The sequence below is a fragment of the Anoplolepis gracilipes genome, chromosome 5 (assembly GCF_047496725.1).
Source record: "Anoplolepis gracilipes chromosome 5, ASM4749672v1, whole genome shotgun sequence".
Classification (NCBI taxonomy): Eukaryota; Metazoa; Arthropoda; class Insecta; order Hymenoptera; family Formicidae; genus Anoplolepis; species Anoplolepis gracilipes.
This window is the reverse complement of record NC_132974.1, coordinates 5466864-5494686: the sequence shown is the minus strand read 5'-3', so window position 1 is coordinate 5494686 and position 27823 is coordinate 5466864. Positions and strand designations below refer to the sequence as shown.

At 32.5% G+C, this 27823-nt stretch overlaps 1 protein-coding gene across 2 annotated transcripts in view; it reads left to right on the top strand.

Moving 5' to 3' along the window:
• The window catches only part of Stet (stem cell tumor), a 373411-nt gene that overhangs the window by 237823 nt on the left and 107765 nt on the right, over window positions 1–27823 (top strand). For both annotated transcript variants that reach the window (XM_072891883.1, XM_072891884.1), the window contains one exon: window positions 21806–21923. In XM_072891883.1, coding sequence (XP_072747984.1) covers window positions 21806–21923 — 118 coding nt within the window. The remainder of the gene's footprint in view (window positions 1–21805; window positions 21924–27823) is intronic.

Below are 27823 nucleotides of genomic sequence, written 5' to 3'. Positions count from 1 at the left end.
GAGTGAGTGAGTGAGTGAGTGAGTGAGAGAGAGAGAGAGAGAGAGAGAGAGAGAGAGAGAGGGCAATAGAAGAGGGACGAAGGACGTAGCACCTAACAAGTGACAATTACCGGTGCTAACGAGCTCCGGGATGCCCGTAGTGTATAACCAGTCTCATAGCGGACTCTGTAGGTCCGCTTTCGAAGTCCCGAACCTCTGCCCTTTCTCTCCCTTTGCCCTTTCCCTCTCTCAGCCTCATTTCCCGCCCCAGCAACCCTTCTCGAACGTCCGTTCTCCATTGAGAAACATTCACTGCCGTATGCTGTCAGGTCACTATCGAAGGTCCGGACGAACATCGAGTGCTCGGACGTACTCTCGATTGGCACTCTATCCCTTTCTCTCTCTTTGATTCCCTCCTTTGTCCCGCTTTCGGCACCGGGTGACATTCCGGTTTCGCTGATGCACGACGAAATCTGACACGCTCGCCATCTACACTCTGTGTGTCACTTCTCGAGTTCGTCACTGTATTGCTTTTCTGTAGCCTTCTCTCGCAATTTGTGGATTGATAAAGACCTGGATAAAAAGCAGATCTTTTTGATTGCAACTATAGAAAAAAAGATTCTGCTCATGTGAAATGTTATCGGATGTGATATTCTAATGGAAAAATTATACGATTAAGTATTTCAGTATTTTCTAATTTTAATATTTGTTATATTTAAAAATTTTTAATTATTACATTACTTATAAATTTTATATATACATGATTTTGTATATTTTCTTGCTTTATAATTCAGTTTCCATCATGTAAAATCTTTTTATGAAAGTTGTGAACGCGCTGAAAATAATTTTGATTTAATTTGAAAAAAAAAATAAATTTAAAATAACATTTAAAAAAGACGTTTTCTTGCAGAAGTGTTAATAAATTAATCTATTATTAGATTGTTATTTTTCTATTATTATTTGAAATAATTCGTCGTCGATTGGCTGACTATGTATAGCTTTTACTACTGATATGCATCAGCGAGGAGACGATTGTCTGTGACTGAGTTATTCACATCGTTTTTCCAATACGTCAGTGAAATAATACAATACTATAGGCAAGGACAGTGTTCTCTTTCATTAATTTTGCAAATACATTCAGTGTACAGTCTTTATTAAGGGAACACAATTTGCATTACTATTTGCATCGCTATTGATTAACCTTACATTAGATCGTCTTTAATGTTGCCATTTGTTTTACATTATTTTGCTTTACATAATTATTTTACATCATTCATAATAATACATTATTAATTGCATATCCCAATACAAAAATATTAGAAAATATTAGAAAACTAATAGAAATTGATAAATTAAATATAATTGGTAGTAATTCTATATAAATAAGTAATAAAGAAAGAGATGTGTAAATAGTCATCTTAGAAGCAATATACATTTCGTTTTTCTTCAATATATTGTTAAACTCGACTTATTGCGCTAGTTTGTCTTCCATAGAAAATCAATTTTTAAAAATAATGAACTTATGTTAGTTCTATATAAATAAAATATAATTTAACAAAAAAATAATAGCATATATTACTCTCTTTCTTTCTTTTCTTCTCTCTCTCTCTCTCCCTCTCCATATATAGTGTATATATATATATTTTCATTTATGATATATATTCATAATTAGTGTACAATTCACCGCAATCAGTTTCAGCTTCAAAGTTTATACATAACGTAATATTAATCAAAGGACGGCTGTAACGCGTGATGATGAATCTCACATCACATCTAATATCTGTACGTTGGACATACGTACATCTTCGTACGAATAAACTATTTGGCCGAATAGAATATTTCGTAAAGTAATAATGAAACCGGATTATAACTTGGTGTGCGGCTGAGTAATTCACGATTTGATTCCGGGCAACATCGAACAAAGCCAGTGGTGATTACGGTTCTCTAAAATTCCCTCCTTACATTCTCTCAAACGAGTCCTTTTCGGCTTCTCGTTATCGCAATTCATGCAAATTTTTACGTGCCGTGAATGAGTCTGGAATTTGAATAAATATCACAAGTATTTTGTTTTCTCGCTAGACAATTCTCGTAAAAAAAAAAAAAAAAATACTCGCTCTCATTATTCATATTTTACGTTTACTATATTATGAGATGCATCTGCATCAAGTAGCAAAATTAGTTTATTTTTAAGAGAAAGAAAGAGATTTCCGAGATCGCATATTTTTAAAGTCTTAAAAATAAAGAAAAAATTATCATAGAGAGAAAAAGTTTTATGAAATCAAAATACTTTTATACATTAATTCTTGTTCTCATGAATTTGAAAGGAAATTATGCATCAATGTATATATTTATATATATAATTATTATATTTAATATGCTTTAAATTTAACAATAAGTCTAAAGATAGGCATTTGTCTAGTTATGTATCCATTCTCATTGTTAGCGATATCCAGTTAATATCTGTACAGCTTTCGTCATTGTTAAGGTAGTGATGTCGTTCACCACAAAGTGGTGTTACATCGCGCGATCAAGTTTAACTTAGAGATGACTGACAGTTACTACTGATATAACTGACAGTGATCGTTTATAATTACCGTGTGTATAGGTATGTAACTAACTACGTATATTATTGCGATATTTGTATTGCGATTATGCTTTGAGTATAATACTGAACATTTAATGTTTATTCATACGCTAGAAATAATTTTCGTTTTATAATTCTTTGGATTAAATGATCTTATTAGCATTATTATATAACATAAAAATTCATGTAATATATGTACTCATGAATTGATGCATTGGCTACTTCAATATTATATTCTCGTATATCGCAAATGAAGAAGCATATGCATTATCGAAATTGCCGCAGGCGAAGGTTAAACACGCATATGTTAAACGCGCATGACGCAATTAGACCCGACGCACGAACGCGTCCAGATTTGCTGGATTAATTAGCCATCGCGTACGCAATTCTGCACTCGCACTCCGACAGCCACTTACACGCACAATTCCCCTCTTCCCTCCTTCTCTTTCACATCAGGATCTCGTGGGAGAGGTACGATGGCCGCTGAGAGTTGCAGGATCTGCCGTAGGCAAGCTGGCCGGGTAGGAACCATACGGCGCGGCAGTTCTACGCTACCGTGTACCAAGGGTATTGGACGATACGTCATACATTGCATAGCTACGCGACCCCAAACGAGCTATTGTTCCTCGACGACGAAGTGCTCTCTCGGTCCCCGCCGTGCCTACTCGCGCCATGTATCTTGCGACGTGTTATGTCGATAATTTTGGAAATTTTGACACGTTAGATTAATCGTTGTACTGCATATCATGCGTTTTAATTATCTAAACACGATGTCGTTTCATTATTATAAATATTATTATTTTGCAAATGTACGCAATAAAAGAGAAATGGAGATGTGCAATCTCTACATGAATTTATTATTTACAAAACAAATGTTACTTTAAGGTCTTAATCTTTTTTTATTAGTAATTATAAATATTTTAATAAGTTATAGTATATATATATATATATATATATATATATATATATATATATATATATATATATACAATTAAACGATTTTATTTTAAATCACTTTAATGACTTTATGCACATTGTATTAGATTATACATATATGAGTATCGGATTCATCGAGTAAAATTAAAATTTGAAATAGTCTGCTATTATCTACCTACTTACGTTTAATAAGGTAGAATTATGACGTACGCGGGTAAGAGAGTTTTCTGATAAAAGCAGTAAATGTTTACTGATTCATATGCTATAGCGAATAAAGTTGTACAATTGGAAATAAATATTCTCTTCATTAGAGCTCTTTAGTTTATGAGACTGACAATTTTAAAATTTATTATACGTGTACATATAGACAATTTTTAAACTGCTAGGCATCTTTGACATGATATATATATTGAATTTTAACAACTTATATTTTTGAAAAGATAATTAATTTTTATTGGAAATTTTTATTGGACGATACATATAAATATATAAAAATTTTCTCTTTCACTACTAAAATCAAAAAATATAATAATTTAATAACAGATTTTTTGGTGAATAAAATTTTTCCATAAAGAAAAAAAAATTGAGAGTTACAGACATTATTGATTTTAATTTTTCTACGTAAAATATTTCTATATTTCAAATTAGATTATAAAAGTAAAGTCCGAGTTCAATAATATTGAAAGCATGCAGAAGATCCTTGTAAAGAAATCATTTTGTGCTGAACGAGATAATTGCGAATCATAAACTTATCTTTGGAAATGTTTAAATATTAGGAATATGCTTCTCGCGTAATGAGGCGAGCAATTTTAAACTCGGTGACATATTTTTGCTTGGTTTAATGAAGTGTACTTTATATGACGTAAAATTTACGAGCACTGCGCATCAAATGTTATTAAATTTTACGGGGTTGAACCTCTCGCCGCGGATTATTAAGATTCTTATCCTGAAGAGTGATGAGAGGGAAGATGTGAGAGGAGGCGATTCTTAAATACGGAAAATTGTCGGTTATTAACGTCGCGTATATATTTTCTAGATTCTCATAAGCTGATCATCAAATTATCGCATTATTGTATTTGATTAACATATATTAGCTAAGAATCTAATTTTCTAAGGATTATAGATTGTTCGGCGTATTTTACTTATGTATATTGAATATAAGGGAAATATAATGTATAATTATCTTCAAGTTTATTTTATCGATTATATTAAGTTATTCACATCTAAATGTAACAAATAAATACTGCTTACAACCATAAATTATAAGTCGATTAAAATTTAATTATAAAATGTCTATTCATTTATTATATTTAATAATTGACCTAGAAATTTCTAACAAAATTATAGCAAAAATTGATATTTGCTTTTCAGATTAAAAACAAATTTTGGATATTATTATTAATTTGAATAGAAATCTATTAATCTGCCTTTTAAAAATATTCTATAATTTTAATTCTTTATGTAATTCTTAATGTAGGTGTTTTTTTCTCTTAATTATAGAGTGAAAAAGAGGATTGATTTCGAATTTGAAATTACTAAATGATGAGACCGAAAAAAAAACTTGACAAAGAACGAAAATCGCCGAATAATAGTCGTGACATGCATGCAAATGTGCGCGAATAATTAGGTCGCACATGTCGACGTCGCGGTGGTTGACGGCGCGAGATTTTGGAAGGCACGAGGTTTTGAAAGGTGAGCAGGGGAGAGGATAGCAGGTACACTTAATGCGCGCGTGGTTTACCATAGAGTCGTACATCATCGGTTGGATTTGTGCCGGTCTAACCGCGCCCCGGTCGCGCCAGTTATCCAAGTCTGATGATCCCAAGCGCCACGACGACCGCACAATCGGATTCTGCCTTCCGTGGCGGATAGCCGTCCCCCTTGATGTGGCGGAATGTAATATCAGGAACGTTCCTTAAGAAGTAATCTCATCCGGAAGAGCGACGGTGCTATTGTATAACAGCAAAATGATACGATGATCCTTCTAGACATGTTTCCAATGTCTGACAAATATATATTGTATTGAGTTATCTGATATTTTTGGAAAACTCGCGGTAATTTTCGCACGAGCCAACATTGTCAAAATATCGATACAACAGATTATGCCTTCAGAATTCAATAATTTTGTTACTTGCAATTTCGTGTTTGAGTAACATGCATTAGGTATTATAATGTGAGGAAATTAAAAAAGAGAGTTTATTTTAGTTATGATTTTTAATATCACCTTTGTTTAACTTTTCTCCCTCTAATTCTGCAAAAAAAGCTACATTGGAAATATAGTCTTTGTAAGATTGAAAATATTCTCGTGGGAAATTCTTTCGCGCGTACAGACGAGCGCATAATCGAGCGCGAATTTTTCCAACGCAATTCGTTCATCTGTGATCTCCAGACGATAATCTTTCTTTTTTTTATTTTTTTCTTTCTTTCTTTTTATCTCTTCAGTGCATGATAAATTTTTATATGTAGTAGCGAAAGATTGGATGAGCGAACCTATTGCTCAAAGGCATCCTTTGAGATTTTGTTCTCCTTGTAAGAGGCGACTTCCTACACTCGATTGCGTCCCATGTCCAGGCAGTATTTGAATATTGCCATATTTGGACGGGATGGCGAGGAAATGAGATGGGAAGGCAGGAGATAAGAATGATAAGAGGATATCGAAGATCGAACGGGAAGGACGAAAGATTGGTGAAAAAGCGGAGAAACAGAGAAGATCAACGGTGTATAGGCGCTCTTTGATCCGCTATTTACTGAGCAAAGCCGGACCATCTCTAAAGCAGCGAAAAATACGGAGAATTTCAGCAATCTCTTCTCTCTGTTCTCTCGGTCTCTGTTTCGGCTTATTTTCTACAAGAGCAGACGAGTTCCTCTCTCGACGTATGACTACTCAAATTGTATTTGCATCTTTCGATGCAGCTATTTGCTCTGAAGTATGCGTTAGTTCTTTGATTTCACATATCAAAGAACTAAGAGATTCAGTAGGTACTGAAAAAATTTGTACGTTTATTAGATTGATAGAAGATAATAAATTAAAAGGCAAGATAAAAAAATGGTTAATAAATTATTGATTGAATTAATAGAATATACATCATCTTTAGAATCTAAAAGTGGAAATAAAATATCGTGCAATTTTATTTAATAATTCTCAATTAGGCGAAATTAAAGAAGATTAAATTTTTATTATATCTATTAATAAATGTCTCGATAATTCGATCACGTGGCTATCAAATTCGATTGTTGCGAATGCACATTGTGTTATAAAATACAGTATTAATTAATGATAATTAATGATATTTTAATTCTCGAGGTCTTGCACATTTTTATCATAAGTTTACAAGCGCAACTGTGATGCAACCCAGTTGTTATGGGCGCGGTGCATCGCGGAAACGGTCTCCATCGATACGCGCGCGCACTACTGATCCTCGAATTCCTCGGACGCATGGTTCTTTGATCTTCGTAGCGGCAAGATAGTTTCGAAAAGTTGCCAGGCAGTTGTTTGGCTCGCCAAGCTTTGCGAGTTTAGCGTTACGAGTGAAGTATCTGGTCGGCAAGCGCTAATTAATTCCCGTTTAACGCTCGGCACCCGCTTTAGTTGTTCGGCGCGATAAATACTTGTTCACCGACCAACCAACAAATGCCGGATATCTATTTATTTACCTTCAATTTGCTTTCCTGGATCGATCTCGCGATAAATTGCCCGGCAGAAAAACCGATGCCTTAACCGCGTAAAAATTGGATATACGTCTGTTTCCTGTGAATAGTATCGAGATTACTCGCGCTCTTGTCGTCAATATTCGTTGTCGATACAAAACGCAAAAAGAAGAAAAAAGTCGGCCGAATAGTGCGAGCGAATGCCTTTCGTTTGCTTCGTTTTACCTGCGGATCACGTATCGAAGATTCAATCGACTACGAAGGGATATTCTCCGGAATAAAGCAAGCCGCGTTTACATAAGACACGAACATGACAACGTCAACGGAGAAGAAACGAGGTCGGAGCTCAACTCTGATAACTTTTTTTTCATTCGATTGCTGCCGATCGATGCGATGATATTATCCGCATATAACAACCTACTACGTGGACAGCGCAACATTATTTCTGCTGTGAAATTCGGTCGCCGTCATTTTCAATTCGCGATAATTGACATTGATTTGGAATGAAACTCACGTAAAACAAATCAAATATTGTAGAATAGTAGAATAATGTAACATTTCTTTGTATTTTTATCACACACATTTTCCTACTATTTAGAGCTTGCAGGTTTTCTATGCGTTTCGTTCGATTTTATAATTTGTCGCGTTTTTCTCGCTCGTATAAATATGTCGATGAAAACTCGAGCACATTCAAACTCATAAAAACACGTTATTTTCCTCGATATGTACTTTTTTTCCCTTGTCTCGTCAATTGGCACACAAAGTCGATATATAACAAGCTATATCTCTCTCTCGTCATTTCGCAATTCTTTTCAGCCGCTTGTCGCTGGTTTTCTGCATGAACATTCGTCGATTATCTCTTGACGTCTCTGTGTTTATTTTTGATTTTTCAAAGTTTTCCGTTAATTAAATTGCACAGAATTTTAGAGATATTACTCCTTCATTTAATTTCTAATAGAATTACGATGCGATAACTGAGATTCAGATTGAGTATTGATGAACAAAATGCTTATTGAACTTTCGAGACCAATTCTTTGATCTACGTAAAGTTAGCCTTCCAACATTCGAGAAAATTAAATTTCTCTACGTCATTTGATTGTACATTGCTTGCGTTTTTCAATTTTTATTTACACATCTCTTGAAAAATAGTTATTAAAATAAAAAAATTTGCAGAAACTAACTTTGCACTAGTGTCCAATTTTTTAAAATTTAAATAACTTAATCGAAAGAGATTTGTTTTAATTAATTTAATCGATAGATTAAACTCCAATTTGAATTTTCCTTTAGTATATCTTAAATAAAAAAATTATTAATAAAAATTTTTAGAAGAAGTAATTTTACGTTCTGTATATTCTATCCCCCGAAAAATACGGAAAACCTAGAATTCTTAGAAATTTCTTTTGTATCTGGAAAAATCGCGGAATTTGTATAGAATTTTATTGGAAATTTTTAAAAAATGTTGTTTCTTTCATAATTTTGCTTTTATACTGGCCGACTTTCCCAAATTTTTTTTCGAATAATTATTTTCCTAGTTAGTATGTACTATATGTGTAATAAAAATTCAAAAACAACAATTATGTGCAAACAATGTGTAAGTAAATAACGTATTAAAACTTAATTTCTTTCAAATGTTGGGGGACTAACTTTACGTTTAATGTAGATAGATTCTTGTTAAAAAGCGTGTTTGAGATCGGATTTTAATCGTAAACCTTGTAAATAATTATTTAGTTAAAGAGTTAAAGTTATCAGTTTTTAATAATTATATATGTATCATTTATTATATTACACAGCATTTTTTTATAGTTGCAGTTATAATGGAAAATATTTTCTTATAAATTAATTCTGTTATTATAAATAAGAAGAAGATATGGATATAGCAACAACTTTTAAATAGTAGTTCAGGTCGCTAAGTAGGTGTATATGTGACTGTTTGGATAAAGAGTGAAAATAATCTCGTTTTCGAAAATATGATCGTGTGTTTATTGTATTACAATAATATAAAAATATTAGTAACGTTATTTTACAATTAATATCAAGATATTAATATCAATATGTAGATTATTACTTTACAAATGATATCAACAGACGAGTAACAATTGTTTCTTCTATTTTTTCTCGAGCGAATACAAATTATTTCATCTGACGTTACACACACACACACACTTCACGATAAAATATTTTTTTTATTTCAGAAATCTTCATTACATTTAATTCTACAATAACACACATAAAGACACTTATGCTTTTAAAAGCTAATTTTATTGTGTCGTATTTTCATATAATATGATTAGTATTAATATTTCTATTATTACAATGCAACGATCATATTTTCGAAAACGAGATTAATTTCATTCTTTATCTAAACAGTCACATATACACCTACGTAGCGATCTGAATTCTATTACTTTAAAGTTGTCGCTATATCTATATCTTTTTTTTTTACTATTCTATATTATCTATTTATCTATATCTTTATCTCTCTCTCTCTCTCTCTCTCTCTCTCTCTCCTCCCTCCCTTTTCTTTTCTCTTTCTCTCTGCGTAACTGCTTTCTTGTACATGGGAACAATTTCTGTTCAGGATAAGAAAGGATTTTCGATGAGATTAGGCAGATAAATATTAGCAGGATTTAGTCGGGAGTGTTCGCAGTTGTAAGAAGGAAAAGAGAAGGAGATAAACTCGATGTGAAAACGTGACGGGGCAAGAAGAGTAAGGGGGAAAAGAGCGGCACCGTATGTAGCGAGCTTTTTTACGAGCAGCTCCGAGAAGCGAAGTACGTTTACGAGCTTATGGCACAACGTGCACCAAGCGACGTCAACGACAAGAACACCGACGACAGCGTCCGTAGTCCGAGCACGTGTCTTTACCTGCCAGAAGTCAATTTCCTCTTTCGTGGAGGAGATCCTTTCCCCGTCGGTTTCGCCGTCCTCACCCCGCTGGGAGAAGCTTGTCTTCGTCCTCGTTGTCCTTGTCCAAAACTGCCGCTCTTTCCCTCGTAACGCTCCTTCTCGGTGACTTGGCAACTTTTTCTCGTTGAGAGCTTCCATCGTCTGTCGGTTTAATAAATTCGGCAGCGATGTGGTTCAGTTATAGACGAAAATTGGAGCTTTATTCGGCTTTTTCGCTTTTTATAACAGCAATTCGGATTTGGGTGATAATATAATGTGTGATAGTAGTAGTGTAAGTTTAAAAATAACTCTCATGATGTACTATGATACATTGAACTTTCGACTACGCTGATAATTGTAAGTTCGCAACAATCTTACAATCTTGCATTTAGCTTAATGATAAAAGAATATTGTTAGTAATGCAGAGAGGTATATTTTCATATAAGTACAAATTTCGTAAATTTTTGCACATCTCGTAATTTAGAACAGTTATTCAAAATAGAATATTAATTTAATATACAGAGTAATGTATTAATGATTCTCTTCTTTTAGTGATTTTTTTTAATCATCTTATTTTATAATAATTACTTCGTAATAATTATTCTTTTATTCAAAGAAAAATTTTTTGCTCTTATCGTCGGATTTTGAAGCTATTCTCTTTGTATTTTTTCGAAAATATATTTCCAATAATATTCATAATTAGACATAAAAGTTTCTCGAATCTGTTTCCTGATTAAGAACGCGGTTGCGTCGCCGAACGATTTTACGGTCGCTCAGGCGAAAATTCTCCGTTGTCCCAACGGACCCGTAGCCGTCGTGACTCCGCCGCGTTTGATTTATCGCGAAATTTGCCCCGTGATCCCACGAGGAATACCCGCCAGGGACAACGTCGGCGGATACTCGCGCGTGGATTCCTAATAATCTAATATGCCGCGACCTGAGCGCAATTTCATGCCTCCTCGGCCACGTGTGGCGTAGTATTCCCATTCCCTATCCATGTGATCACAGACCGTCGTATTCATCCTATGTATTCCTCCCTCGTTCTCTCTCTCTCTCTCTCTCTTTCACACACACATACATTCACTCTCCGATCCTTACCGCATCGTCTTGCCCGTTCGCCACTGGTGTGCCGACCACCTGGATGATCATAGTGACCGCTGGTGACTGGAGACCTGGAAATCCGATAACGGATTAAATTCTCCCGGCGGTAACGTAATTCGTATCTGTATGTATAGGAGAACGTTATGATTTATTGAAAATTCAGTCGAAATTGAAGAATATCATTTTTCCGTCTATTTGATAATATAATTATGTAATCGCTAATCTTACTTTATTCCCCGATAAATTTATTTAATTAATTTTTCCATTATTTCATCTCTCGTGCTTTTTTTATTAATAATTATAAAATTCAAAATTTGCTACATAGAAATTGTTGAATCGCTTTTTCTAGATTTTCCCGTGAATTCGAACAAAAAAAAGAGATTTTCGTTCCGAGTCTATCAATTGAATATATGAGCCAGAGAATAAAGTCTACTCGGTAAGCCACATTTTCCTCGCAATCATGCGGGCTCGTTTTTTTTTTTTTTTTTTTTTTTTTTTTTTGATTCGACGCGCGTCGCGAAGCATTAAACGAACATATGTAACGCGACGGATACGAGCTCGTACCGCTTCACTCTAATCGGCTTTTATGCACTTTACATGCACGGCGCGATGGATATCCGCGTGCGCGCGATAGGCGCCTTCCATATTCTATTCCATTCTGTCAGTACGATACCCAATCTGCACGCGAGAACGTGCACGATCGATCGAGAACTCGATTCCGCTTCTCCCTTTTGAACCCGTCGTTCATCGTCTCGTTACACTGGCATCGAGAAAGATTCTTCTCGGTAGAAATGAATGATTATTATCGGGATTTTTGACTATTTAAAAAAAAGCAATTAACAATTCATTATATTGCGAATAATGTTTATTAGTATCTCAGGATCCAGATCTCTTAATTAATCTTACTGTTTTGTTTCAATTTAATTTTTAATTATTTACATAAGAGAAAGTTGCTTTACAATTTTTATTTTGTATTCATTGTTACCAAGTTTATACATTTTATTATAAAAATATATTATTGAAAAAAAAATTTTCAATTTAATAGTTTTTCGCCATTTATCGAAAATTTGTACAGTTTTCTGCAAGCTCTCTATAGAGCTCTCATAGATTCTTATCTTCGAGAAATCTCTCGCGCCGGGACAATGTGGAATAAGCGGAGTATGAGGGTTGTACGCGTGTCCCGAAAGGATACGCTTGAGCGATTTTTACAAAGGAACGAGCTTAGCCGAAGCCACTTGATCCAATCTTTCCGGATATCAAGTTGTTCGAAGAAATACCTTCTCATTTTACACCGGATAATAACGTGGAATATATCCCGCAATATTATATAACATTGTACTACGCCAAAAAAGCATGAGATGTACCAAAAAGAGGAAAGATCGCGTATATATAGTATAGGGAATAATTTATTTGCATTTTGCATTCGTGTTTGTAATTTTGTTTGTATCGCTGCGCGCATGCGATAAATAGCATTTTAATCTTGCCACAGCAATATGTGCGACGTAGCAACTTGATATCGCGCTGGAATTATTTACTCACATTTTACGCGCTTGCTAGGATTTATTTGTTTTCGCAACATAAATACTTTATATGCAGCACACACGATTTTAATAATTCTTTTACGACATATTATTTCTAATAGAGATAAAAATATTTAAAAATCTTGTGTCAAAGAAAAATCATTCTTTTATTCTAGATTATTGGAAATTATGATTTAATGACTTTCACGAATTCACACCATTATAATGTGTTTCAAGTATGTACAAATAATAATAATTGTATAAATAATTTTGCATATTTTTAGTAGTTTTTTAAATTAAAAGTTGTGATGATATTTCATATTTCTTGTATACGATATCAACACTATGGTTTTGTTGTTTTGCAACCACGTGTTTCCTAACTAATACGTGAACAGGGAAATTTAAAATCTGAAATTTGAAAAAAATTTGATAAGCGCACGCGAAGTTTCACAGAAATTCGTGCCGACTCATCGCGTATTCTTTACTTTCCGAGTTGTAATAACTTATGAAATGAACTTCTAAAGAATTCATTTGATTCGACTTCGTGACTTTGCGTGATATTACCCTCACGGTAAGATTAAAGCGGCATTAACACGGTAGCGACGCAACAAGAAGCACGCGATGTCCAGCAACGGCGATGGATCGCCCTTTTGCCAGGCTGCACCTCTCTCTAACTTCCTGTCGAGTTTTATATCATTTTGTCAGACATATTCGCGGAATTCACATAGCCTCGTATAAATACTTTAAATTGGTCTTTCTCAAAATGGAGCACATGTATCTCAAGGAATATCCTTTGGCTTATGTGAAAAACATACGAAATTAATTAAAAATTCAGTATGACACTCGCAATAAAAAAAATTTGATATTCTCCAACAATTTTTTTAAGTAATTTATTTCAATTAAAATTAATATTTTTTTACAAACAAAATCATATATTAAAGTTACTCACGATGCATAGCGAAAATTCACGCGCAAAGAAGGCGAAAGTTTTGCGATCACTTTAAAAAGTAGCAGGACGCACCCGCTTCTTGTCCGTCTAGTAATTAGAAGTGATAGCTCGACAAGATAGTTAAAGTCGTTACCAACTCTTACTTTAGCCTCTCCGGTTAGGTGTGGGTCGATTTCTTACTTCTCCACCTTAGACCTGACTTTGCGGAAATGCCTCACGGAAAACTCGCGGAATCAATTTGATAATATCGTTGCTCGCGCGCAGCTATGCTTCCGTGGCATCGGGCTGTAGAAATAATAAAAACACATACATATATGTATACACATACACATATCCACACACATAAATATGTGCATGTAGACGCCGAGCGGCCAGCTACTCTCGCAAAGCTCTTGGGACATCCTCGCCATCGTTGTCGTAACCGTTTTCCGCCTTTCGTCTTCGAAGCTGCCAGCAGACAGAGATGCTGCGCTGACGCTGAAAAATGGGAAAAGTCACTTTTCCACGTGCTCTATGCTAGAGTCGCTCAACCGCCATGTCACGTGCGATCTGAATAAGAATATTATTGTATCTTTCAGATAAATCTGTAATTTTTTTAGATAGATAATATATAATAAATAAAAAATGCAATGATATAATTAAATGTGAAGATTGTTTACTTGTTCGATAAAAAATTTTGCAACATATATTTGAAAATAATATTAAAATGGCCTGATGTATTTACTAATATTTTCGGTATCGAGTTGACAATCTAAGAAGATGCAATTGAATTTTCTCTGGCAGCATTTATTGTAGAGTAAACGTATTCGAGAAATGTTACATTACAAAAGTGACATGGCGGGAAAACTCTTTAAAAGGAGTGACAAATGGATGCGCGCGCGTGTTGCGATCTATGAATATTCATCATATCAGTATGCAAATAACGCGATGGCGGAACAATGTTTCATTCTTTAAAAGTATATCGCGTCAACGATGAAATGAGAAATGTTGTGTTAAAAATATTTTGTTGGATTTGATTCGCACAATTTAGACTCAGTCAATATAGAAATTGCTGATCTGATTTTACTTCTTGAAAACGATCGGAATAAAATATTTTGTCTAAATTATTGCAACGATATAAAACAGAGATTTAAAAAATTCTACATTTCTTTTATGATTTCAAGAATACTTGAGTCTGAATTATTTACAATTGTCTGAAATTGTTAATAAATATATATTTTACGAAAAATCGAAATTCTTGCACATTTTTATACGTATAAAATGGAATTTTTATTGCATATTATTTTAATTGCTTTTATTTTAATAGGTAGAAAAGATTTTTGCTCTTATTTTTTTATAAATAAAAATAAGAGAAAAGAAAAGCATCTCTTATAGAATTCTAAAGGTGTTAGTTATGAAGCTTACGGAGCGTTCGGTTGTATAATTTCGAGCTTGGAAAATTAAAGTACACCATGTCTCCTCTTTGCAACGCTGCTTTACTAACTTTATAATAATTTCATAATTAATTTTGTTTCTACTTGTTCTTATATAGTAATTATTGGATCGAGCGGGTAGTAGCTCGTCTCTAGATCTTTAGGATGCCTTAATCACATTTATTAGACCCTGAAAATTCAAGGAGCGTATAAAATTCATACTGGAACTTGGGGCGGGAATAACTCGGCGGAACTTTCTGATAAAGATAGCGCGCCGTTTCTCCTTGTTGCAATTTCCATAACTGGCAATTTTTAACGGGCTCGAGAGAATATCGAGACTTATTCTTAACCGCGCGCACTAATTATCGCGAATAGTAGGTGGTCTCGGATCAAGTCGACGCGAGTGAATTATTCACCTGATTCCGCGTATCGTTCTTCCGGTTTTTGTCGCGATCCCTTGTAATTAAGGTGCTGAAATTGAACGTTGGTCCGGATATAAACACATAATAGGTCCTTATTACACGCGGTCGCCAAACTTTTTCCCCGAAATACTTGGTTCACCTCGACACACTTCGGTGCATTCAATCAATTCGGCGCAACTCGTTTGCAATTCTACAGTCCAAACAGTGGAGCCTCGATACACCCCGCTAGTATAATTAATCAATCAGTATCCTTGAAACAGTTTTCCCTCTTTCTCTCCAATGTTTCACTTTTTCCCTCTCATTTCCTCTTTCTTATTTTTCGTCCTCCTTCACTGGACTTGCTTTCCTTTCTCTCTCTTTTCTCTACCTTTCAACCTACAAGCTACAGATGTTGAGCGTGCGCTTAACCACCTGTACTTCGTGTCGATGCTTCATACGCGCGGACGACCCCTTTCTCGACCCGTTTCCTTGAACCCTGGTATATCAGTCACATCGCTAATTGAAAATCGCTCGTGCGATCTACAATGTGTCTCGCGCGGCGCACCGGCAATTAAGTGTGCGTTTACCGCGAACAGCCGTGTTAGTAGATCTTTACATCAGGAGGAAAGTTTCCGGTCTCCTTCTCTTTTTCTCATTTTTTTCTTTATATTGACGGAAGATGCACGGAAGAGACTCGTTGCTTTATTGCAATATAGGGTACGTTTTTTCGTTATCTCTCAAGTGTGTAATCTAGTATGTACAGAAATCGATCTTAATTTTAATAATAACTTTTCTTTAGTTTAAAAAAATGTATATAGTAAGCAAAATAAACATAAATATAATAAAAGATTAATATTGTTTTTTATGATTGCTGCGGGCATTGTGACATTGAAAAAAATTATAAAAGATTTGTTGTATGTTTCTCAAACGTAATTTTTAGCTATTAATTATATGTTTATAGTACGATAACAGATTTCCATTAACATGAGATAAGGTAATTAAAGGGATTAATGTGCCTGCACCGATGAGATATAAAGGTATCTAATACTTATATATATATATATATATACATATTCTCCTCTCATGTATGTTATATGTACCCGATGATACGCACATCGTGCAAAATAGGTTTCTGCACTGATGCTTTTTAATTGACGCGGATATTGTCGCGATTACATACATCGCTATGATATGAAAATAACATACTCATTACAAACACAGATATTCATTAGTTGGAAAACTGTTTAATGAATGTTTAATAAAGCTTGAATAATATGGCAACATAAATATATCCAATGTATTTTACGGTTATTTTTTCATAACGCTGATATTTTACATTCGTGGAATTTTATAAATATCGTGCAATAAACTACAAATTTATCAATGTCGCAATGAAATAAGCAAGCGCAAATTTGTAAAATGAAAACGATGTAAACAAGAAACTCTTTTTTATTCAAAATTGCAATATTACTTTGCGCATTGTAATAAAGTTTTATATAAAAATTAAATGTAAATATATAATATCGAGTTCTTTAGATACAAATATATATATCTTTTTAATAAATTTAATTATATTATCTAAAATTGATATATAATTTGCTGAAAAAAAAAACACTAATAACTAATAATTTTCCCTCTGCTGATAGAAGCAAATTGAAAGTTATAAAGCCTCGATTTAGTTACTTATTTTACATTTACAGCAGAATTTAACTTTGCAAACCGTTTATTTTAACGTGCAAAATGTCACGAACACTCGTGCCTCGACTAATTGCCGATCTATTCGATCACGATGTTCGTGCATGCCGCTCGTCACGTAAGTGCAAGTGGCTGTTGGTACTCTGTGTGAACAGATATTTACACTCATACCTTTCGCTAACGGAGAATCGAAACCTGGAAGCGAACCGAAGCGATACGCGGTCGCGCACGCGCCACCAAATAGAACGAAACGGGGGATGGTTTATCTCCCCGGCGCCATAAACGTTGCAGATATTATGGATAGTGGACTGAGTTACGGGCTAATATTTCTTCGTAATTATTCTATGCAAGAAGAGAGAGAGAGAGAGAGAGAGAGAGAGAAGGAGAGATAACACCTGGAAAAGAACCGGGTATATTGTGTATAAGGGCGCCTATGCGGAGGATATGGGACGCACCATCTTCCTGCGTGGTCTTTCACCCTCCCTCCACGATTTCCGTGTCGGAATTTAGATCCTGCTTTTTTATTACTCATACGTAATACCCTTGTACGTAATATTAGATTTTTTTATGACCCACGATCAGCACAGTCGATTTATCGACGCCGTTTATACGCTTAACCAGTGGTCTCATCTCTCATGTATTGTTTTGTTATCATTGTCATTATTGCTGTCACGATTAAAACGAAGAAAAGTAAGAAAAATAAGCAGCGCGTAAAAAGATGCTTTCACGAAACAGGTTATAATTTTACATTTAGATTTTTTTTAACATAACTTGCAGCGATGATAACCAGCGTGACTATTTGAAGTTTTCTCTCTCGTTATATTGCCATTTTTAAATGAAACTATGAAAAGGTAGCTGGGGATTTAATTTCAGTTACTTTTTCAAAACCACTATCTTTTTCTGTAGCTCGAAATGAGCAAAATATAGCTTCAAATGAAACTTATCTTGTTAAAATAGAGATTGCGTTTACATTTAATTTATTTTTTACTCAACGTATGCAAAGTTATTTTTCGAAGGACCGTCTTTTTCGCGTTTCTCTATAGAGAGCACCGTCGACTTACTTTTGGGATCGACATTTTATCTCGAATAGATCACAGTGGTCTTTCCTCGAGATTATCGTGTAAATAAATTAGATGGCCAATAAAATAAGGATGAAAGAGTCAGTAGAAAGATCAGTGAACACGTGAGAGAATGGAACAACAGGCATGCGAAAGTTATTTCATTGAAAAGCAGAGGGAAACTCGACAAGAGATCGTGCAAGATCGTGCGTATCATTCATCAATGTAGATCAGTCTATTATTTGTTTCAAAGGACATTTAGTTGTCACCAAAGTAAATATCTCGAGTGAATAACAAGCGAGAGTTGTAGGAAAGAGATAAAGATAGAAACGAATAATGACGCTAAAATAAAAATAATTTTTATTTTAACTACAACTGAAACTATGCGATGTGAAGATATTTATTATTTGTGTACATTTATATATATACATATATATATATATATATATATATTTCTTTTTTGTTATATCACAGTTACAATCATATTACAGCAAAGGCTTATATAGCTTCGTGCGTAAGAAAAGTATTGTATATTATTAAACGTTAAATTCAAAGTGACTTGATAGCGCTATGAGTATTGAAAATTGAAACGTGCCAAAGAATAACTAACATTTGTATGCAGAAAAGAAAGCGTCTTTCATTGTTATTCGCTGTTCTCAGAAAGAATTTTCCGCCGATGTTTTCGCCCGGCATGTTCATTCGTAACGAAAGTCGTAAATGAGAAGAAAAGAATACTCCAAGATAATGAAGGCTATGGATAGCATAGAGTTTGCACGTAATTGTTCGCGAGAATGTTTTTCTTTTCTTTGGGGATCGACCGGCAAAAAGATTCGCCGAAGTTAATTCCTCATTATTTTGCTACCCCTGGCGACGATTAACGAAAACGTACCGTGGCATTAAAATTACTACAAGGGTCGGCAATTAATTCGAGAATATTGTCTAGAGAATTCACGAATTAATTTCCTAAGTCTTACAAGCTTCTACATAAAATTTTTGCTCAATTACATAAATAAAATTTTATTTGGAATTTGATCATCGTTATCATTCATTACAAAGAAAAATAAGGAAGGGAGAGAAAAAAATTGAGCTTTTCCTAAATAAAATTTTTTAAAAAATTATCATAAAACCTTACTTGTTGCGAATAATTTTTTATTTTCAATTTATTTACATGATTTAAAAAATATTAATTTTTATAGAAAATTAGCTTTTTTTTTTTAAATAAATGTTACTTTTTCTTATAACATTTATTATTATTTACATTACTTTTAGTTTGCAAATTTCTTTTATATATAACAAGAAATACAATTACATGCTTTTTTCTTTATAGTGTTTGTCTGTTTCTGTACTCATTAAGTTTTTGTGTTTATATATTTGCGTGTCTGTTCTAGAAGCAGCTTCGTAAATTTAAAACTCCATCCAATTATATTCTCATTAATTAAACTCAATTATGTTACCAATTTCAGTTCACTGCGAATGCCGTATCCAACGAATGTTTTAAAAGTCGGACCAATTTTTTTGTTTTTAATTACTTGAATGTAGCTCGTTATTGCGGCTGAGCGTTTACCGATTACGTGCACGTCTAACTGCAAGTACTCGTTCATTGGTAGATGCGTTGCAGAATCGTAGCAATAATAGTGTTACGAGCCAGTCGGCGTTGTTATCAACGAAAAGATGCTTTTCAAACTGATAACGTGACTTTATTGTTTATTTTGTACCATTATATCGAGTTATTCCCAATCGATAGAAGATTCAAATTAATGAAAGCATTGTACAATAGATACGTATAATTATTTTTCTGCCATTGCTGTCTTGAATATATTCGTCGAGTATTTCTTTTAAATCATCACGTTATTAATAGACAATCGAACGGTTAAATCTTTTTCAAATCACTCGTATTTTACACGGTGCAGCTAAATACATTGCGGCTCTCGTTCGATTAAAAAACTATTTTCGAAAGTGCAAAAATTATTTGGGCAAAGGACGATCGCGCGCTTCAGGCAAATGCGTAGATTACTTTGCGAGAATGACTACGTTTGCATCCAATTTATGGATTTTTTTTTGTATTTTTTAATGCCTGACGCACATGTAAACGAAGTCATTTCGCGAAATTTGGCTCAAAAGGTTGGATTGCATGCGTTGCGGGCTATTTTCCGTGTCGAGTACTTCTATTTTGAAGTGAAGTACTATGGCGAAGTTTAATTGGAAATATCCGATCGCGTTTATTGGCGTACCGCCACCAGGAATAGCGTAAATAAAATACTATTATGAATTTCATTTTGAAAAACATATTCAATCTCATCGAACTTGTTTGTTATCCGACAAACATCGATTATTGTTAATTTATAATGATGTTTGTGCCAGAGCATATTCTTATACTCCGTATCAATTATTAACGAAAAATTGTGTATTGTATTTAATAAATGTTTCTCGTTTTAATTTCAATTTACATATCCACAAAAATAACTGCTATTCTATTATATACGGATTATTATATTTTCAATAAAAATACAAGATTTATCGAAATTATGAATATAATTCAAATTAAAAAATACTTCATATTTTATCAAGATTTTTTTACACCTTGAAAAAAATATACAGAGTGATTTTAAATAAGTGTGAAAAATTTTAAGAGATAATTGTTTGTCAAACATTAAAGAGAGTTATTTATATGAACATATACTTTCCCTTATATCCCACCCTGTTAAACACCTACCTGCAAAGAGGGATGTAAATTAGATTTTTATTTTGTTTTCGTAAATTTTGAACAAATTAAAAAAAAACAAAGTTTGATTTTCTTATTAATAAAAAAAATATTTATTAATTTTTTAAATCTTACCATATTGTTATAAAAGGATGAAACTAGCATCCTTTCTTTAATTTTTTATTACTTTTTAATGGACCAAAATGTGATCTAAAAATATGCGTTAGAAAAATTTCTTTAGAAACTTTTTTATTTCTCTTATTTTTTGTGAAATTAATAATTTTCAAATAAAAAAATAAAATATATTATGATGTACCACACAGTGCTAAATGATATCGATTACGATATGGAAGGATTGAAAAAATATTGTATTATTAAATATCCCTTTTACTAATGGAAAATGTCTATTAAATTTCATTTTTTACATGTCCATGAAAAAATAAAATAAAATTATCTCTTAAAATTTTTCGTACTTATTTAAAATCATTTTTTTATATAAACATGTAAGAACTTTGTTAATTTTTGCGCTGAAGATGACCTGAATTATTGGGTCGAAACGTCCGCCACTATTATTATTTCTATTTATATTTGTGTTTATTCATTTATATCAACGTGACAGTGTTACTTATTTAAACTATATTATTGCGACAATTAATTTCGTTTCGATTTAATTATATTTATGTTTTTAATAAAAACTTATCTTTAATTAAGATTCCTTTATTTTCAAGCTCTTATTATGCCTTTTGTATAATGTTATCTAAAATCATTTTGTATATAAATTAAATGAAATGTATATATGTTATTTGTATAGATATCTTTTTTATTTATTAAACTACTCATTACACGCTTTATGTGACATTTCGCTTAATACGCAGATTATAAATATTTATATATTTACATATTTTTCATTCATTGTAATATGTTTGTGCTTTCAGGATGGTCCGCATGATCGGCGATGAATTCCTCACGGAGGAGCGGGACCGAAAATATTACGCCGATCACTACACATGCTGTCCACCGCCTCTCTTCATCATTCTCATCACCCTCGTAGAGGTAAGTAGATAGAATTAGCCTATCTCGTAACGAACATACGACACGAGTCAGATAAATGTATAGTATTTATTATAATATTTGCTTTTTTATTTTTGCGTTTTCGGCCGTGATTAATAAGATAATTTTTTACGGGATTATTTACACGTGCAAACGATGCAAACAATGACTATGACGATGTGCTATTAACTCATATTATCGTTTTTTTTATTTTATTATGTATATTATTTTTTTCTTTAGTTCTCCGAATCTCTTGAAAAATACTCAACAGATTAGCATCTGTTAAAGACGTAATACTATTGTAAATTAAATGTGTCTGATATCACAATCTATAATTGTTTAAATAGATTTTTAATTAGATTAAATAATATCAGGATGTATAATTTTTTAATGAGTTTAGTAATAATCTCTTTTTAACTTGTGAATTTCTTTTATATAATTTCTACCTAAAAGCAGAAGATTTTTTTATTCAGAATTAAAAGATTTGCAATATTTATCATCACGTTATTTTCACAATTTTTCAACAAAATTATGTTTTATAACTAGACTATATTAGATTTAATATAATCATAATTAATATAAATTATAATATAAGTTATATTACAATTATAAATCTTATATTATTTTTGCCATTATGAAAATTTACCTTTCTTATGTACATGCTTTTTTCTAATCTCTTGGGGTATACATTAATTGTTACGATCTTTATTTTTTTCCATGTTATATAGATACGCATACGTTCGTAATGTGTATTACGTCATCCAAGACTACAATTTGTCCAAAGAGAGGAGCAGGAAACAATCTAATACCTTTGTAATCAAAGAGTTAATCGTATCTATGAAAAAGCCACGCGTCTTATCGCTGCCTCCTTCACGCTTTATTATTTTTTATATGTATTTTTTACTTTTTTCAAGATGAATAGATGAAATAATCGTCTCTCTTATAATAAACGCACCAGAGATTACGCGTGTGCATATTAGCTCATCTTCCTTTGATCTTTGTGTACATCCTACATTCTCGCCTTGACTAATATCTGCTTTGAGCCCTTTATCTGTATTTTTTTTATCGCCGCTCGTTCTAATGATCATTCTTTCACTTTTTTCCTTTTTATTCCCTTGTCGCACGCGCGGCGTGAAGATCTTTGAGATAGATTTATTCTGCTGGCCGACCTCGTTAGGCGACGATTTTAATCTTCCGCAAAGTAATTCGATATTCGTAAGTCGTGCCCTTGTTAAAAATATACTCTGCGATACGGATAGGCAGCTTGTGCACTAATATTAATTAAAATTATGTCTGATTATTATGTCACGTCTTTATCGCGCTCGGTGGCGCTATTATAAATATTAAAAATTGATTTAATATATTATAAAATTGTATACTTATATTTTTTACTTAAATTATATTTATTTTATATTTAAATTATAATATAAAATAAAATATAATATGGTAGTTTTTTAAACAGAACAGATAGATCCAAATGTATAACGTCTGTACAAATCTCTTTAAAAAATTTACTTTTATATATATTAGAATGAATATATACACATAATTATTATTCTCTCATATGATCTACATACGATAAAATTTTGATGGAGGTATAGTGTAAAAACGTTTGAACATATCGATTGTTCATGTGTAAAATGAGACGATTATTTTTTAAAATCGGCTTTAGAATTTATTTCGTGATTTTATTGCAAAGTATTACGCCGCCGAATCTTTAAAACACTTTTATTTTAAATTACCGATGTGCGTAAAAAACAGAAAACGCAGGAAATTATACAAGTCGCGAATACGATAGTTATTTCATAATATACGTTATATCACATTGTTGGTTTTCTTTTTATTTCTTTTATTTTATCATTTGTCTCGGGCGAGATAAACAATAAAATAGAAGGACGGAAAGACGATGTAATTATCTTTTATATTAGCGGCTAGTATGCTGTGGGAAGTTGCATATTTCTTTAAGCATCGAGAACGCGCTATACAGGCGTGTTTAATACATTTTTAACGACCACAGTTTGTGCATAACTAACGCGCGGCAGCAACACAATGTTGACAGTGAAAACTGGAAATTCAGATCTCAAGTTCAGAATACCATTATTAATTTCTCTGCGCCCGGAATTACGCGCTCTTACTCGCACATGTTTGCTAACAACATTCGTCGTTATAATAATAAAATTAACTCGACTGTAGCTAATGCCGAGTTGGACGAATGAAAAGGGGAAAAGATTTTACTGAAAATTTTTTCATATTGCCTTGTACACAATTTTTACACGGCATGATTTAGACTAAAATTGTGACATGTGAACCACACATGTAACATTAATGGATGGATGTTTTTTTTTTTTTTTTTTTTTTTTTTTTAGAACTGTTGGTTTTGACTTTTTTTGTCATTATATTAAAGATAAATACAAAAATAAAATTATTTTTGAACACAGAGAAACAAGAAAGATTAAATATTTTTATAATTAAGAGAAGAAATATATATATATATCTTATACATTTATATACATATATATATAGTTGCATATGTATATATAATTGCAACATACGTATATATATGTATGTTACAATTTTAATGGCCAATAGTGTGTGTGCACTCTTAGTTGCATAATTAAAAAATTTATTCATTATGAAGATACTTAATATAGGTATGGGAAATTAAAAGTTCTTACAAATAATAAATTACGCCCGCGATCTAATTAAATGGCATTTTAATCGACGCGCGATCTATTCCTTTCTCAACTTATTCTTTCATACATAAATCGTGCGTGATCCTAGTATGAATCTGATTTAATGTGTGGCACGTGGTTATTAGTGATCGAAGTATGCTTGTTAATTAAATCTCTAAGTATCTCCACGTGGTGTGCAAACTGTAATTCTGGAAGTGACATGTGCGGTCACTGGGATAAGGTGCATCCTGGAGTACAAGATAAGTGCTCACGATGTATGACATGGAAAGGTAAATTGGTATTGCTAGGTTCGCTAAAAGCGTACTTAATTGCCATTGCTTGGTCGTCATATTTCACGATTTAATTAAATCGCAAGTATTGCGTTTCTTTTTAGTTCTGTTAAAAGGTAGCGCGTTCATAATTTCATCGGATGGAAGCTAAAATTGGATTTTAGCTCGCAGTAAGCGAAATGCAAATGAATGAACAAAGAAGAAAAAAGGGAAATGTCGCAATATTACCAATAAGTAAATTGGACTTGTTTACATATGAAGATACCTATATAATTTTTAAATACAGTACTCTTTTTACAGATGTTATTAATTTCTTTGAAGCCGCGAACTACTCTCATCGTGTGTGTGAAGTTAGAAAAGAAAAATTATTCCCTTTTCTGTTAAGTTTGCTATGAACATTTTAATACGCCGGTCAAAGCATTTTTCGTTAATTAAATTCCCTGGTATTTTGTGTAATAAGCATTTTGATGTTGATGATATTATACTCAGATTATATGTGCGCTACAAGTCGTGCGCTTTACTTTTACAAGGGGAAGAATTAGTAACTTTTAGGTAGCTTATAAGATAATTTATTCTTCGCAATTATAAAGTAATATTGATGTCTGATCACAATAAAAAAGGTGAAAAGAACAAAAGAAAGAGAGATAAATAAAATACTTAATAAACATCAATTAATTGTAAAAAATAAATAAATCTTGATATAAAAATTCAAACTTATAATATGAACAATTATAAAAACTATATTAATGTTACTTAAAATTATATATTTAATATTCATGATGTGTCAATGAATGAATAATTATTCATTACTATTAATGAGAAAAAATCAAAAACGTAAAAACCTTATATTTTATTCAATACCGTGTTTGACGACTGAAAAAAATATTTTAGAAACTTTTTTGGAATTTATCCTTGTGTTCCGTTTTTGGAACTAGTTCGATACGCAATATAAACTCTCCTTACTCGAAGGTAAAGTGTTGGAAAAGAAATAAAAAAACTCGTCGTAAATAATTCCTGGAATTAAGAGGAGGAAATGCGAGAGCTCTTGCTGTATAAACACAATCGTATTTGTTATACTATATCAGTTTGTCAAATACCCGCTAATGATGAGATGAATATTACGTTTGCTTGTATAGAAAATGAACTGTCTATGCGTATAATTAATCAAAATACATGATATTAACTAACAATCACTTTCCGATCGAAAGAGGATTTTGTTCTAAAATCGTAATCGATGAATATATCCTTGCGTTGTCATTGAATATTGATAAGAAACTTAGCAAGCAGTTGGCGTACTTGAGCGATTTATTTCTTTGCAAACTTCTTCAGACTTTTTCGCGTCTTTCTTGCGTCTTCTTCACGTTCTTTTATCGCACAATATTAATCGCCGCGAATATGCGAGAATATAAAGTAAAATTTTTGCTAAAATAGAATATTGGACACTACGTCGATTTCATCATAATTGTAGCAATTTTAGATTTAATAGCATTAATGTTTGATTTAATGTCCTAAATTGAGTGATAAAGGCAATTGGCACTTCTTTTTGCATCGTATCCCCACTAGCTCGACGAACGGCAATCGTCGCAAATAGTCGAATTTTAAATTGAGCGTCAAGCGATTATGTGCCATAAAATCCCTTGCAAATAAATCAATTTCTAATAAAAGTATATAAATCGCAGGTAATAACATCGAGTTTTTATCTTCGACGAACATAAGAATATTATTTATTCTTTTTTCTAAATTATTTGTAGATATGAAAATACGCAATATAAAGTATAAATATATTTAATCGTGGGTAACGTCGAGTTTCATCATTCGACGAACATAGAAATATTATTTGTTCATAAAAACGTTTATTTTTAAATTATCTGTAGACGCGAAAATACGCAGCGTAAAATATAAATGTATTTTTCTCTAAAAACATCGCGAGAAGCGTAATCGAAAAAAGCAGATAAACGCTTAAACTCGCCGGACAATTTCCTGAATTGGTGATGGGGGATGCGAGGTCGCTTACATACATCAATCTCATGTATCGTGCTAGATCAGTTTATCGAACGTGCGCTTCGGAGATATTCTACTTACTTCTCGAAAACTAACTTCGTGTAGACAATCAAATCGAGATATACGATATTTTAGCAATTACTTTTCGATCGACGGACGATTTTGATATTATTCTCGCGATTATACAATTCGCTGAGTAATCATCATTAGTACATGAAATTACGATAAGAAAATTTATTTTCGGTAGTACAAATTAGTACAAATGCTGTATTAATCAGATCAATTTTTATTTTTCATTTTTTAATGGTTTTTATTACGATATTAAGTTAGCAGGATCACAATTTTTTTTAATTGGCACGGGGTACAAATTTGTTTTTGGTGGTACAAAATTATTTTCGGTGATACAAATTTGTACAAATTCAGTACTAATCAGATCAGTTTTTATTTTTCATTTTTAATGGTTTTTATTACGATAGTTGAATATTAAGCAGGACCACAATTTTTTTTAATTGGCACGAGATACAAATTTATTTTCGGTGGTACAAAATTATTTTCGGTGATACAAATTTGTACAAATTCAGTACTAATTATATCTGTTTTGTTTTATTTATTTTAAAAATTTTTTCTTTTGGTCCTGCTAGCTTAATATTAAGTTAGCAGCGCCACGATTTTTTCTGAATTGGCATGGGGTACAAAATTATTTTTGGTGATACAAAATAGTACAAAATAAGTATTAAATAATCCATTAGGTCCCATTTGATTTTGCTGATTTGGTCCTGTCAGCTTAAGAGAGCTGATATTCTTACATGTAGTTTATCATAAGAGTTAATCAATTATGTTAACAATTGCTAATTATAAAGATTATAATTAGCTAATCGTATTTTAAAGAATAATGCGGTATATACGAAGTACGTATACCTATTCCTTCGAATGTCGCCGT